The sequence below is a fragment of the Xiphophorus couchianus genome, chromosome 3, assembly GCF_001444195.1.
Source record: "Xiphophorus couchianus chromosome 3, X_couchianus-1.0, whole genome shotgun sequence".
In the NCBI taxonomy this organism is placed as follows: Eukaryota; Metazoa; Chordata; class Actinopteri; order Cyprinodontiformes; family Poeciliidae; genus Xiphophorus; species Xiphophorus couchianus.
The window spans coordinates 7,097,421-7,110,827 of NC_040230.1; the positions used below are offsets into that span (position 1 = coordinate 7,097,421).

At 36.0% G+C, this 13,407-nt stretch overlaps 1 protein-coding gene across 3 annotated transcripts in view; it reads right to left on the reverse strand.

The window, feature by feature from the left end:
* Nucleotides 1–932: 932 nt before the first annotated feature.
* Nucleotides 933–13,407, reverse strand: part of plcl2 (phospholipase C like 2) — a 50,155-nt gene continuing 37,680 nt past the window's right edge. For all 3 annotated transcript variants that reach the window (XM_028012602.1, XM_028012601.1, XM_028012603.1), the window contains 2 exons: nt 5,990–6,099; nt 933–5,401 (listed from right to left, as the gene is read on the reverse strand). In XM_028012602.1, the coding sequence (XP_027868403.1) occupies nt 5,195–5,401; nt 5,990–6,099 (317 nt within the window). In that variant the 3' untranslated portion in view covers nt 933–5,194. The remainder of the gene's footprint in view (nt 5,402–5,989; nt 6,100–13,407) is intronic.

The window sequence follows — 13,407 nt, forward strand, 5'->3', positions numbered from 1 at the left end:
GTTTATCCAAATCTACTTTATACTATATATTATCAGTTTTATGTCATGTTTTTATTTGCTTTGTCTAAGGAATTGGAAAGAATTTCTGATTTAACACCAATTTATTTAGCTTAGTAACTTCATGTTCAAATAGTACTGCCTTTCTTTCTGTTGTTTCTATGCAGTTTAGAAAAGTATTACATTTATTTCTTTTATGAGATTTAAGGTCTGCGGAAGATTGGATAAAGAAAATGGAGTTTGGAAAAAAAAGATGGCAGCAATTAGGAAGATATTTAATTTTTCTAATCATAATTTGAGTCCCCAGCTTTGCTACTGCAGATGTTTCTTTTACACAGACATTTTTGGTCTACAGAAGAAATTAGTCAGTCAGATATTTGTTTTCAAAATACACTAGTCATCTAATTAAATTATGTAATGGTAGACGGCCTGTTTTTTCTAATGCACAAATACTCATGAACATTTTTAATTGTCCTACTCACTGGAATTTAGTATGCCATTTTCATTAACTACACAGTTTTTTTATTTTGTCCTTACTGCATAGTATACTATACCTGATATTGTTTACATAAATGTATGTTACACTTGAATTTCCCCATTTTGAAATAATGAAGGTAATTTCTATTTCCGTGTTTTAGCTTTTGCATCTTAATATAACTGAAAAGTATCAACATGATAATAGAAATGTATGTCACAGTCTAATAATTTCATCAGGAGTAAAGAGTATTAGTCCAAATATTGAACCCTGTGGAACTCCATACCAATATCTGCTGTATAGGATGATTTACCATCAACATAAACTGGACGAACTCAGATGAATATAAATTGAACCAATATTCTGAGTTCAGACCAGAAGCTGAAATGATTTGTGCAGTAAACATCAGCATGTATGAGTTATGATGCGGCTCTTAAAATGAAACGCATCACAGTCGTTATTATCCAACACTGTTTATTCAGAGGTTGTTATTTAAAACTTGACAGATTAGACTTGAAATACATTTGAATTGTTTGTTTTGACATTTATTATTACGAACTCTGGCACAGCACTGATGTTCAGAGACGGCTCGCTGGAAACACCAGGAAGTGTGGACAACATTTGGGAACAAAAAGCACAACTATGAACAAAAAGGAGGGAAACAAAACTACTCCAAACAAAGCATTTAGAGCTGAAAAGTGCTGCAAGTTTTATTTTGCTCTCTGCTCAATTTTATTGTTGCTGGCAGATTTGTTTAGTCTTAAAAGTGAAACAGACACAGAAACAAAGTGATGGGGTTTTAATTTTCTTTTCTTTTGGTCACTTTAGCTCACTGCAAGACGGTTTAGTCAAAGTGGAGACAGCATTTTGGGATTTTCTCCATCATGAAAATAATAACTTTGAATTGAGTGTAATCAGTTTTCGCCTTGGGAAAAATTCCAGTAAAAACTAAATTAAACAGAAGCTGTAATAATCAGTTTATTAAACAAACATTTTTATTAGCTTCAACTTGACTAGCATTCTTCACACATTTATTTCGATGGCATTTTTCTAATTAGATATCATTTAAATATCAAATATTAGAATAAAAAATAAGCACTGCAACAAAGTAACATAATAAATGCAAATAAGTTTAAAGAAAATGAGTTGTTTTAAGATTTAGCATTGACTGAAATGTGCTCAATAAAAAAGTATTAAATAATGACAAAAGATAGGTTACCAATGATGTCTTTGTTTTAAAGCTAATAAGTTAAACTGGGTTTGTTGCTGTTTCAGCTCCTGCATGTTCACCGACGTAGGAAAAAATAAAACTAGAGAAAATGTAATTATAAAATGCCATTTTTTTAACATTTGATTTAAACAAACTCAACAAATTTACTACAAAAGAGCAAAGCTAGTCAAAGCTTTCTCGGTCAAAAACAAAAAAAATGAACAAATTGGGCTTTAAATGATCAGTGATGGAGCATAACAGTTTGCCGAGGGTTAAAGGAACGCTGTATGGCGAGGTTTGTGGGGGTTTATTATCAGTGTATTGTTATTTGAGATGAGATTTGTTTCATAGGTTGGGATCGTCATGGTAACGTTGGCGCGTATTGAGGGAAGAACATATCAGCATCATGGGATTAATACCAAGGATGTTTTTTCCAATTATAATACAAAAGACTCCATTATAATTTGTCATGAACGCTGATGCCGGTTCAAAACTCGCTTAGTCTGATTTGATATAGAAGCAAAATGATACTTTTGATAATATTAACACAATATTCAGATTGTGTGACGGATGGCTCTACGATAGCTTATCCAACATCAGTTTTTAAAACTTAGCTTGGTGGCCTTGAGCTCAGCTTCAGAAACGACTAAAATCAAGCTTTGTATTTAATCTTTGGTCTGAGACATAATCTGGCTGATGCCTTCATCAAACAATGTTTTTTTCTTACTAAAGTTTTTGTAGAACTGAACATAAAAATTATTTCTCCATTAGTTATTAGAAGTTAATTTACAGTACCAATAGTCAGTATTAAATGGGTAAATATAACATGTTTAAGGGTATTCTGAATTAAGATATTTTGGTATTTTTTACTGAATTATTTACAAGCCTATTTATACAATAAATAGGCTTGTATTTCTTATTTATTAGCCCAGCATTAAAGTTTCCACAAGACAAAACATGATTGTCTTATTAAGACATTTACTTTTAATTTATCTTTAAAATACATCTGCAAAACTGCTGCGAGAAGGGAAAACAATGTTTCTGTGGAGCCTCGTTTTGTTGAAGAATTAGTCAAACACATATTTCCTGATGAGTATTCCATCATTAAAAAAACGTTTTGGACTGTTTTAGGCACTGAAAATCACCAGGAGATTCTTGTAGACAATGTGCCAAGGCAAGAACCAAACATGCAGAAATGTAATTTCAATATTGGAATCAGCATTTTTTGGCCCTGGACAAACGCTCAACTATTGTTCTGTTGGACATGCAGATGATTTACATTCTTCTTCGTATTTCTAAGCTTTATAGTTTAATTAATAAATACAAAAGTAGGTTAGTAAATAGGTTGAAATTACTTCTATACCAGTTGGCCAGTGGTGATAAGACCGTTAACAAAATAATGTGGTCATGATATTTTTGTTTCTTGGAAGCAAATCTCATCCCTGATTATGGATGCAGTATGCTACAACAGCTAAATACTGTACATCTCATATTACCAAATATATTTTTGAAAAAAGGATTTTAACCAATCAATAGGAGACAAACAACCATGTGGCTTCCAGTGGAAAACCAATTGGCCATCCCTGATCTAAACGTTTGTCCTGAACCGTGACCAAGTAGAACCTCTGAATGCGGCTTCGTTGAGGCAAACACTGTTTGAATGCTTCAGAGAAGTATACATAAAAACAAAGTGGTCGTAACTTTTTCAAAGTTAGTCCAAGAAAACTGTTCAAGAAGCCAGAAGCGTCCTGTCGAATGTGTTTAACTGCATCCTAATGTTGAAGCTCTGGGATAAGATTAGGTTCTAATGCTAATATTATTAGCAGTACTGCTAATCTTTTTTCAAATAAATGCACGTGTAGCCTAGATGGTTTGTCTAACTTTTATTAAGTGTAAAGAATGTTCCAGAAAATACTGTGAATCATCCTCATGTATAATTATTCAGAGGCATTTTGTTTGTTTTTTCTGAGAGAACAGCAAAATAATTTAAGAAAAACACTTTGACAACCGTCTTATGCAAGAATGAGACGATGCAGTAAAAACTTTAGCTAATGATTAAAATCACCGATTGAGGTTTAAATTTGAGGGCTTAAGGGTATAAATAAGTTTTACTGCAGTAAGATACTGATCACTAATTAGTACTTCTCACAATCCCTATTTAAAAAATAAAATCTACAAAAAAGACCTTCTTTAAAAATGCCATCATTTTGTACTGTTCTGTTTCCAAAAATGTAAATGTTTATGAAACAATATTCACTTAGTATTGTTTAACCATAATTTAAAAAAGGATATTAATATCCCAATAAAAGGCCATTCTAACACTGTTAGCAGGTTTGTTAAATAAAATTGTGTTCACTTAAAGTATATGGCCACTACCATAGATACAGAAAGTAATGTGCAGAAGGCTTTCAGTTAATAATCTGTATAATTAAACATTAAGTTAATAAGGTCGTTTCCTTCAAAGCGTGTCGTCCATTCATCCAACAAACCGTTTTTCTGTAAAATGTTCTCAAAATCTAAATAAGGCTAATAAACCGTGGCTATCTGCAGATTACTACCAGCAACATTTGATTTGTCGTGTTTACATCTTTCTAAATAAGTTGAACTGGTTTAGTTTTGGGTTTAAAATAAACTTTCAGCTCCAACATAAAGTGAACTTTGGTAAAAACTTGCCCTGAAATAGAAGCACATCTAAACAAAGAACGAACAAAAACGTGTCAACATCCTTTCATGCAGCTGCTGGTTCAGAGTAGAGAGACTGGACAACAACATGGATACATTCTCTCTCTGTCTCTCACGTCCTTCTGCCTCCTCATGTTGGAAGTTTTGTCCACAAACAAAACTTTTTCTCCACACTTGTGTTCGTATAACTTTTATAAAATAACTCTCATATTTCCAAGTATACAATAATAAAATGATGCACTCTGCAGAAAAAAAGCTGACAGGAAACTCTGTATATGCACATAGTTTACTACTGTTTTGGCAAACGAGAACATGAACAAGTCCAGAATTGTAAACAGCTCTTTACTCTCATTCTGAACATTTTTGTTCCCACTCTTCAGTCCCAGTTACATTCACAGCTCAGGAAAATTGTGCTTTTAAAAAAAAAATCCTTGCAACAATCCAAGACCTTCTTTGTGTCCTCTGGTCCGCTAAGTAGAAGTGCTTGTGTTTAAAGTCTGGAACAGTCTGAGGGCCGCTGGTTCACTCCTGACTCATCCAGGAGAGGAAACAGGAAAATCATGAAGCAGATAGTTTCACTTGGATGTCTAGGAAAGTTGAAGGGTAGCAAAACCTTTTCCTGTGTTTTCTAAATCTCTTGTTTGAAACAAAGACATGATCCGTATGATTCTATTGGTCTAAGGAGTTTTAACTGTGCTTTAGGTTGAGGAATGTCCATGATGGAGGGTGAAGAGTGACAGCACCTGGGTGAAGATGGACAGAGGAACTCCAGGCTTGGAGATGCAGAAAGAAGAGAGTAGATGTGGCTGAAGGAGAACGACAGGAAGTCTTCAGTTTTCCTCATCCGTCAGCTCCTCCTCCCCCGTGGCTTTTTCAGGAATGGCCTCCAAGCTGCGTCGGCTCTTGGAGTCCGTGGAGCCGGAGGAGCCGCCCGCTGTTCCTCCTTTGCTCAGGTTGCAGGTGAGTGCTGAGTAGTGGATCTGCTTGAGGTTTTCCTGGACTTCACTTCTGGCATGTTTTAGTAAGTCGGCTTGACCCTGAGGGCACAGATCAGAGTGATTACATCAGGAGAAAAAAATACACATATGCAAAGTATCTAATAGAAGTCTAAAACCGAATGTGAGATTTTTATTTTACAAGGTAAGTTGATTGAGAACAAATTCTCAATTTCTCAAGATTCGTACAGTATATATTACAGTAACAACAGTTTTTTGTGATTCAGCAATCGTAGGAATTGATTTAAAATCAACAGATTGCTGCATTTTTTCATGCTGATGCATAATTCTGAGTTTCCTGGAAAAATGGTCAGACATTGGGTTTGAGTGACTGCTACCTCCAACCTGCAGGTGGCAGTATTTCTTTCTTCTACTACACTGCTGCCTCAGCCTTACTTTATGTCAAGTTGTAGTCCATGATGGATGTGGAGCTCGTCCATCTAGATGCAACCATGTATTTAATGAAATTAATAATCTAAGCTTTCGTCATCTTTCCTCTTGATTCAGAAACTGGCTTTTATAATGGCTCCATTGCCCAGCAACCATGCCAGCTTAATGCATCTAAACCATTATGGTTTATGTAGCTCAATATTCCCTGAATGTTGCACTTATTGTGCTAAAGATTCTCACCTTCAGTATGGTGATGTTCCATGTGAAGCTTTCCACCGCCTTGTGCAGCTTCCTGCCCTTCAACCCTTCCTTCACAGCCAGATCATGCAGGTTTTCATGAAATTCCATCGCTGGGAAGAAAAGAGCAATAAAACTTCATCCGTTCAGTGTTTATGGTTTAGAGAAGCTGCTGAGTGATGTCTGATCTGAAATTTTTCTTTGTGAGAAATCACTGCGATCAGAGAGGTAGAGCTTGGGCCTGTAGGATTCGTTCTGCATCCAAGGTAGGGTTTGAAACTTATCACGATATAAGTGTTTCAGTTGATATTGATATTTACTGATTAGTTTTTGTTGTAAAAATCTGAAATACTACCAAACTGGTGATGTGATATTTCCTGTTTTATCCAGTTTTCACTCCATGCAGTTTTAAAAAAATTTTTTAAAGAGGTTTTAAGGCACTTTGGAAAAACATTAAACTGCTGCTGCGCAAGTTACTCAACAGGTCGTTGCTAGGTAGCCAGAAGTTACTCAACAAGTTGTTGCTAGGCAACCAAAGAGTGAGTGAGTTAATTGATTCCACCAACCTTCTTTAGTTGGTTGTGAGAGGTTGAGCAACTAAGGTCTTTCTTCTGCCTACATATCCCAGAATGCTGTGTGGTTCTGGATCAAAGTGCACTGTGAATATTCTACTACACATTGAATATTAAATGTTAGATCAGATGTGTTAAATATTGACATTGATCACGTCTATCATGATAAATATTGATTTATTTTCCGCCTCATTCCAAAGTGATTATAGATAACAGAAGTCTTCTGTATGATGGTAAAGTCACAGATTAGTTTTATTAGTAAATATAATTCAGTTGTTTTCAATCACTACTATCAGAAAGTTAAATGTCACCAACGTGTAATCATACTGGCAAAGCGGACATTATGAGAGCTAAGCTTCCTCGTGTCCCCCAGTGAGGACATGTTTCATTTCATGCTGAGGCTGCAGGAGCCGGAACCCCAAACCCGAGAAAGGAGAGCCGTAGCACAAATCACAGGACGGTGACAGGCTTCTGCTTGGAAACTCCTTCAGAGAAAACAGACGTTTCCGCTCAGACCAGGCGCAGCCCCTGTCTGCGCTGTTGCCATGGAAACACGCATGTTCACGTGCGAGCGAGAAACCGACAGTGGGGTTGGGAAGGAGAGAGAAACCCGTTCATGAGGAATCACCGCGCTGATGCACATTTTGAGATTCTGACCTCGGACGACTTTTTTTTTTCTGCCATCGTGGACGAATCCACCATCTGCTGCTCAAATCCTGAGTGTGTGCAAAAGGAAAAAAAATGCTGTCTGTTGAGAACATGCAAATATTCTCTCTTTCAGTTTCAGGCTTTACAACTCTAGATGCAGGAGCTGCTGCGGGGCGCATGAGCTGTGACTGTCATGAGGAAGGTGCAGAGCTTCTTCTGTTTCTCTTTCACACAAACAGAGACACGCACAGCGGGGGCTGCCTAGCAACACCGTGTGGAGTCTGGTGGAGAGGAAGAGGGGAAGCTCGCTCTTAGCAAAGCATGACAGACATGGTGCAGTACAAGAGGATGACTCCACAATAATGTCACATCATCGGAGCGTGACCTACATCTTTTTACAGATTAATTAGAAATTCATCCAGAGATTGCAGAATTCGCACCAAATGATGCAGCTAATTTCATTGGACGTGTGTGAAAAGGAAGAGCGAGCAAAGATGACTGAAGATGTCTTCTGGTGATGCGCGCCGCGCCCGCCACTCTGTAACAAGGAACTGTCAACTTGTTTTCCATATAGACAAAATAAATAGTAACTAAAGCTGACTTATACATTAAAATTCCAACATAGATAACTGATCCATTTATTGATTAAAACTCAAATGATTCATTTTGAAATCATGATGAAGTGCTTAATCAAATTAAGGACATCTCTTTATTTCAATAAAGAATACTCCAACATCATCTGGAATTTAAATGTTATGCATATTTCAAAATATGCATAAAATATATATAATTTATAAGTAGTAATAATAAGAAAATGAATAAACTAATAAAACCAAATAAACTACAAAACAAATTCGCTTGCGTTTCAGGGCAGCGACTGGAAAAAAGTCTACATTTATTTTAATGGGATTTTATTATGTATTTTCGAGGCACTGTCCTTTTATAGTACAATTAAGTAACTTCTACCTTTTAGTTATAAAAATAGTCATTTTCTGTCTGCTAGAAATACAATAGGCTCTTTCGTTTTTAGGACGTTGAGCTCGTTTTCTTTTGTTATTGTGGTCAAGCAGCAAATCTTCACATCTTCTCGATCTGCATCTGCGTTTTCAAAGTGTTCCCACACAAATGACCTCGTTTGACCTTTTTTGCATTAGAAATTCTGATGCTATTCCTGCAGTTCTGGTTGTTTTGAACTTTTTCATGGCATGAAAAAAAACAGTGCTGTCTGCAGCCAGATGTTTTGCACCAAAAAAAGTCTCAATTCATGCAGTCTGGGGACGATTTCCAGCTCCTCTTGCTGCTAAAAATGTACGTGCTTTGATTTTTCCAAATGCAAGCACATTATGCAAAAAGGTCAGGCTTAGAAATGGGCAGGAGAACTAAACTGATTAAGTTAAGACGATAAGAGGAACTGCATGGCTATGTAAAATCCCAGCTGTGATGAGCTCTGAAAATTTCCTAGAAAACAACAAAAACTTTTTTACTTTCAAAGGACAATCTGTTGTACAACAGGGACTTTCAGGTTATTTTCCATTTCAATAGATAAGGAACAGTTCACTTGCCACACTAAAAATAAACTTGTTTAACCAGCAGCTACAGAAAAAAGCAAAAGTAACACAATTTTTCTGTGGTTTTTTTGGACAAGTATGTACACATGAGCCAAGGAGGAACTCCCAGGAAATCAATTTGGAAACTCCTGAGATCAGGATGATAATTTTTCACAGGAGTGTTTTCTTGCTGCATTTAGCCTCCAGTCCAGAACCCAAAGATATTTTGCTCATGGGTGTATATTATGTTATATCATATGACAGGTGAAGTCTGGAACAGCTCAGATGCATATAGAGGTTTAGATTCCTGGTTACATTTGACATATTCCAGATTCTCTATGTTTGAGATTTTAGACAGATGCCCTAAATCTAGTGACTTATTTTTAGTTCTCTATTTATTTTAATATACAATACAATCTAAAGGTGCACATGGCTGAGAACTGTGGCTCTCTCTGGTGGAAGAATAGGAGGGATGGGGTGAGATAAGACTCGCGCTCTTTGCTGCGCTACAGTTTCCTTCCCACAGCGAAGCCTGCCCATAACGCGCAAGCTAGTAAACATGGCTGCCGATAATGGCGGATAAACAGTTTTTCTGCAGTGCTAGATTGTTTCTCCACCATTAGCAAAGCTGCAGCAAACCGGAAATCTCAAGCTTGTACATGTGAGCAGTGCATGCTCACATGTACAAGCATTGTCAATCTTAGATTGACAATGCTAAGATCCTCCTCTTGGCTCTAATTGGTCATTTCAGACCAGGGTCCCTGTATTTCTGCAGATGGCAGTAAGACCGCAGGGAAAAGGCAAAGGACTTATTTTTTCAGATTTGTCTAAAATTTTAATATTAGGACATAGTGCCAGTTTTGAGAAAGAAATTTACTGCAGTCTGCTTCTATATCACATTTTCATAAAGTTAGCACTGAATAATTGTTAAGTAGCAACCATCATAGCTGGATTTAACCACTTCTTTTGTTTCCTCTCACTGATTACATTTACATAACCCCAGCGTCTTCATGATAGTTAGGCGATTATTTTAAAATGTGTTTGCAAACAATATCAAGTATTTCCCCTTTTCAACTAGAAGTAAAAGGGTAACAGGAAGTGCAGTGGTGGTAGAGGACTTTGATTTTCTTATTAGTATAAACTGGAGCATTCCTCTCAGACTAGGTGGTCCTAATTTACCTAAATGTAGCATAATGGAAAGGCTGTTAAAAATGTCAGAAAATGACAATATAGTAATAAAACATTTCTGACAACATAACTGATTTAATCAAAAAACATCTTGTTTTTCTTTTCTTATAACGCAGCTCAAAGTTGTTTAATCAAAGATAAAATTCCCAGACATGAAAGAAAACTTCCACAAATTTATTTCAGCAAATCTGAATTTGTAACGTCTTTTCGACGCACACTAATCAGGTCCATCATTATGACCAGCATCAAGTGATGTGAAAAACACAGTTTATGCTCTTGTTGCCATGGAGATAATGTGATGCTAGACAATTGGGTCAGAATATTTCCAAAACTTAATCTCTGCTGGAATAAAGCTTGTTTGACATAACAAACAAGCTATGTCTCAAATTGTAAAGCGCTCATTTATTTGGCTGTTTCATAAACTTTCAGTTGAATAAAGTTCAACTTCTGTTTGTTTTGTTACCAACTGTTAACAATAATTTAGGTAGTTTATATTCATGCTCTTATTTTGACGCAGTTCTGTTTCGTCTCTTTTTGGTAATTTTAGTTCAAGCAAAAAAATATACATGAACAAAATAAAACGGAGCTAAAGTTTAGGACTTTGTTTGCTCTGAACTTCAGATTATTGACACCACAAAAACTACGTGAATTAACCACAAAAAGACAGAATAATTCAAATTTAGTGTATAATAATAACTGGAATGGCAACATTTCTGATAGCCATCTGTTTATGTGCAGCACAGAATATAGATAAAACTCTAGCATGTTTTCACCTCCATTTCTAACTTTGTACATTTGAACATTTCCTCTATCAAGCTGAAATGTCAGCATAGGAGGTGAGGAAATGACAGGAACAAAAAGAGGAGTTCAGGTAACATGAGTTTAACAAAAGGACACATCTGTTTGAAATATGTCATGTGGCAGCTCTGTCCAGTGTTGGTTGCTGCTGTCGGAAAGGCACTGACATTGTGACAGCGTTTATTTATTTTCTAGTTCAGGTTTCTTCAGTATGAGACGGTACAGCATGCTGTCTTTCTTTTTCAACATCAGAGGCAGAATGCAGGAAAAAACAGCGCTTCCTGCAGCAAATCCGCCTCCTTCCTTGAGGTTTATTTTAGGAGCTGACACGCCACTAAAGGTGCTCCTGCTAATATGAAATATTAAACTTCCAGATTCTCCAGACCTGACTGGAGAATACTCTCTCTAGAAAATGATCAGGAGAATTATCGCTAGTGAAAAAACGATTACACAGATTGAAATAGACGATTCAGTAGGCCTGTCACAATAACGGTCTTTGCTGGATGATAAAACATCCCAGCAATTATTGTGATAAACGATAATGTTTTAACACCATTTTCAAGTAATATAACGATAATGGCAAAAATAATCCAAGAACACATTCTCAAAGATCAGTAAGCTTTAAATTCAAAGGAACTGGAAGCTATTTTAAACATCCAAAAAATATATAACAGAAATAAGTAAATTAATTATGAAATCTCTGTAAAGAAATAAAGGGCTAGTTGAGACCAATGTACCAGACTGAAAACCTTTGTCACTTAGTTTTTGGTAGAATGAGAGAAAAGAGAAAAACGATAAATCATGCAAATGGAAATTTTTGAGCTTGTTTAAATTAATCTTACAATTAATTGACTTGCTGGTTATTGCGACAGGCCTAATTGTGATAAATAATAATATTGTTTTGATCTAACTTCCAAATAACATATTGACAATGGCCTAAAATCCAAGTTTGTTTTCTAAGACTAATAAACTGTCCATTAATATCTAAAATAAACCAAGAACAAATAAAATGGAAATGAAAACCACACACAACAGAAACCATAAATAAAATGAATTTTGAAGTCTCTGTAAATTTCCTTTCAAAAATATTAATCTGAATGGAAATTATCAAGCTCGTTTTAATTTATTATGTGAGTAATCGATTAATTGCTGATTGACAAATTTAGGATTCAGATTTGTGTTTAGTTGTTTTTTGGTTGTTTGTATTCTGCAAGGAAGACAGTTTCTCTGCATTTGGTATTAAGAAACATCTTGTGCTGATTGTGTTGTTCTGCCATCTAGATGTCCTGAATGCTAAGTGGGACCTTAGTGAGAGTTTGTTAGGGGAAGTGACATCTCCCATTAGTGCTCCCAACACCTGACTCTGCAAGATCTGACACTGCCTTTTATTTTCCTGAGAGAAGCGTGAGGCCTCCCTGATCTGATGTGATGGATTATTCACAACTTTAGTAGTAGTTGATGCTGAAACAGTTTGCTTTGTTCACAGGGAACCAGGTACGTATTGACCCAGTTTCTATAAAACCACACTGCATGCACACGCAGAGGTAGAAGCAGCAGCTTGAGCATGTCCTCCTGCACTGGTGCATGCACCCAAACACATTGCTTTTTGCGGGGGGAAAAAAGCCAGTTCTGGATGGAGAATAAATCATTGTTTAATTTCATGGGTTTGCCAACTGTTGTGTCCTACTTTGGAATTGTTTGCTGTTGAATTTTCTCCAGCTGATGTTGGGTAATCATGTCGAAGGCTCTTTGAAACCGAAAGCCCCCACAAAGCTTTAGTGCGAGCTTTTGAGAAGTTGTTTGGTCTGTTTGGGGTTTTACTGTCAGCTTATCAAGATGCAAGATGTTTAAATAGAAATAAGTTTCTTTAAGGTGTTTATTGGTCAGCTCTTCTTACAGAGAAACCAGATCAAGGGCTACCAACTCCAAACCTGAAGAGTTGATATTCTGGCTTTAATTAGAGCTGAAATTTATTCCAATAACCCAAATATGTAAAAGTGGAAAAGCATTTAATGAATACCGGACAGACATCTCACCCAGGAGTTATCTACATGAAAGCTCAGCAGATAAAGCTGAACACTTACATGGGAACCAAAAATAACAAACTCTGCTTGAGTTCATTCTGACATGACGTTTTGATTTATTTAAATTTAAGATTGTGCGTGCTGGTGTAGAGCTGTGACAAACAACGCTGTGTTTAAACCAGAGTCATCAACACTATGATGACATGATGCTCTCTAGTTGTAAACGATTATTTTAGTAACCGAATAAAGAATTGTCTTCTATTTTAGCTAAGCTAGTAAATTAATATATGAAAGAGAAAATCCTAGTAAAAAGCAATTCAGTAAAAAAATTTTGTGAAATATTTTATTGCTTATGATGCAGTTTGATTCAAACATCCCTTTGTCTGAAGTTTGATGTATGAAAACAGATATTTATTTTTTTCCACATCATTACTCATCTGTAATGTTAGACTAAATGTATTTCCTTGTACATGTTGCATACCAGATTCTGTAATAACAATCAGATAAAAGTTAGTTGTTTGCAAAGGGAACAAAAGCATCATAGTCAAGCTCAATGCATGTGGTGGATGTTTCCTGTTGATATATTCAAGGACGGAGCATTGAGGACGAGCTATTGTGAAACGCTGATTCTGTTTTGTTTTTGC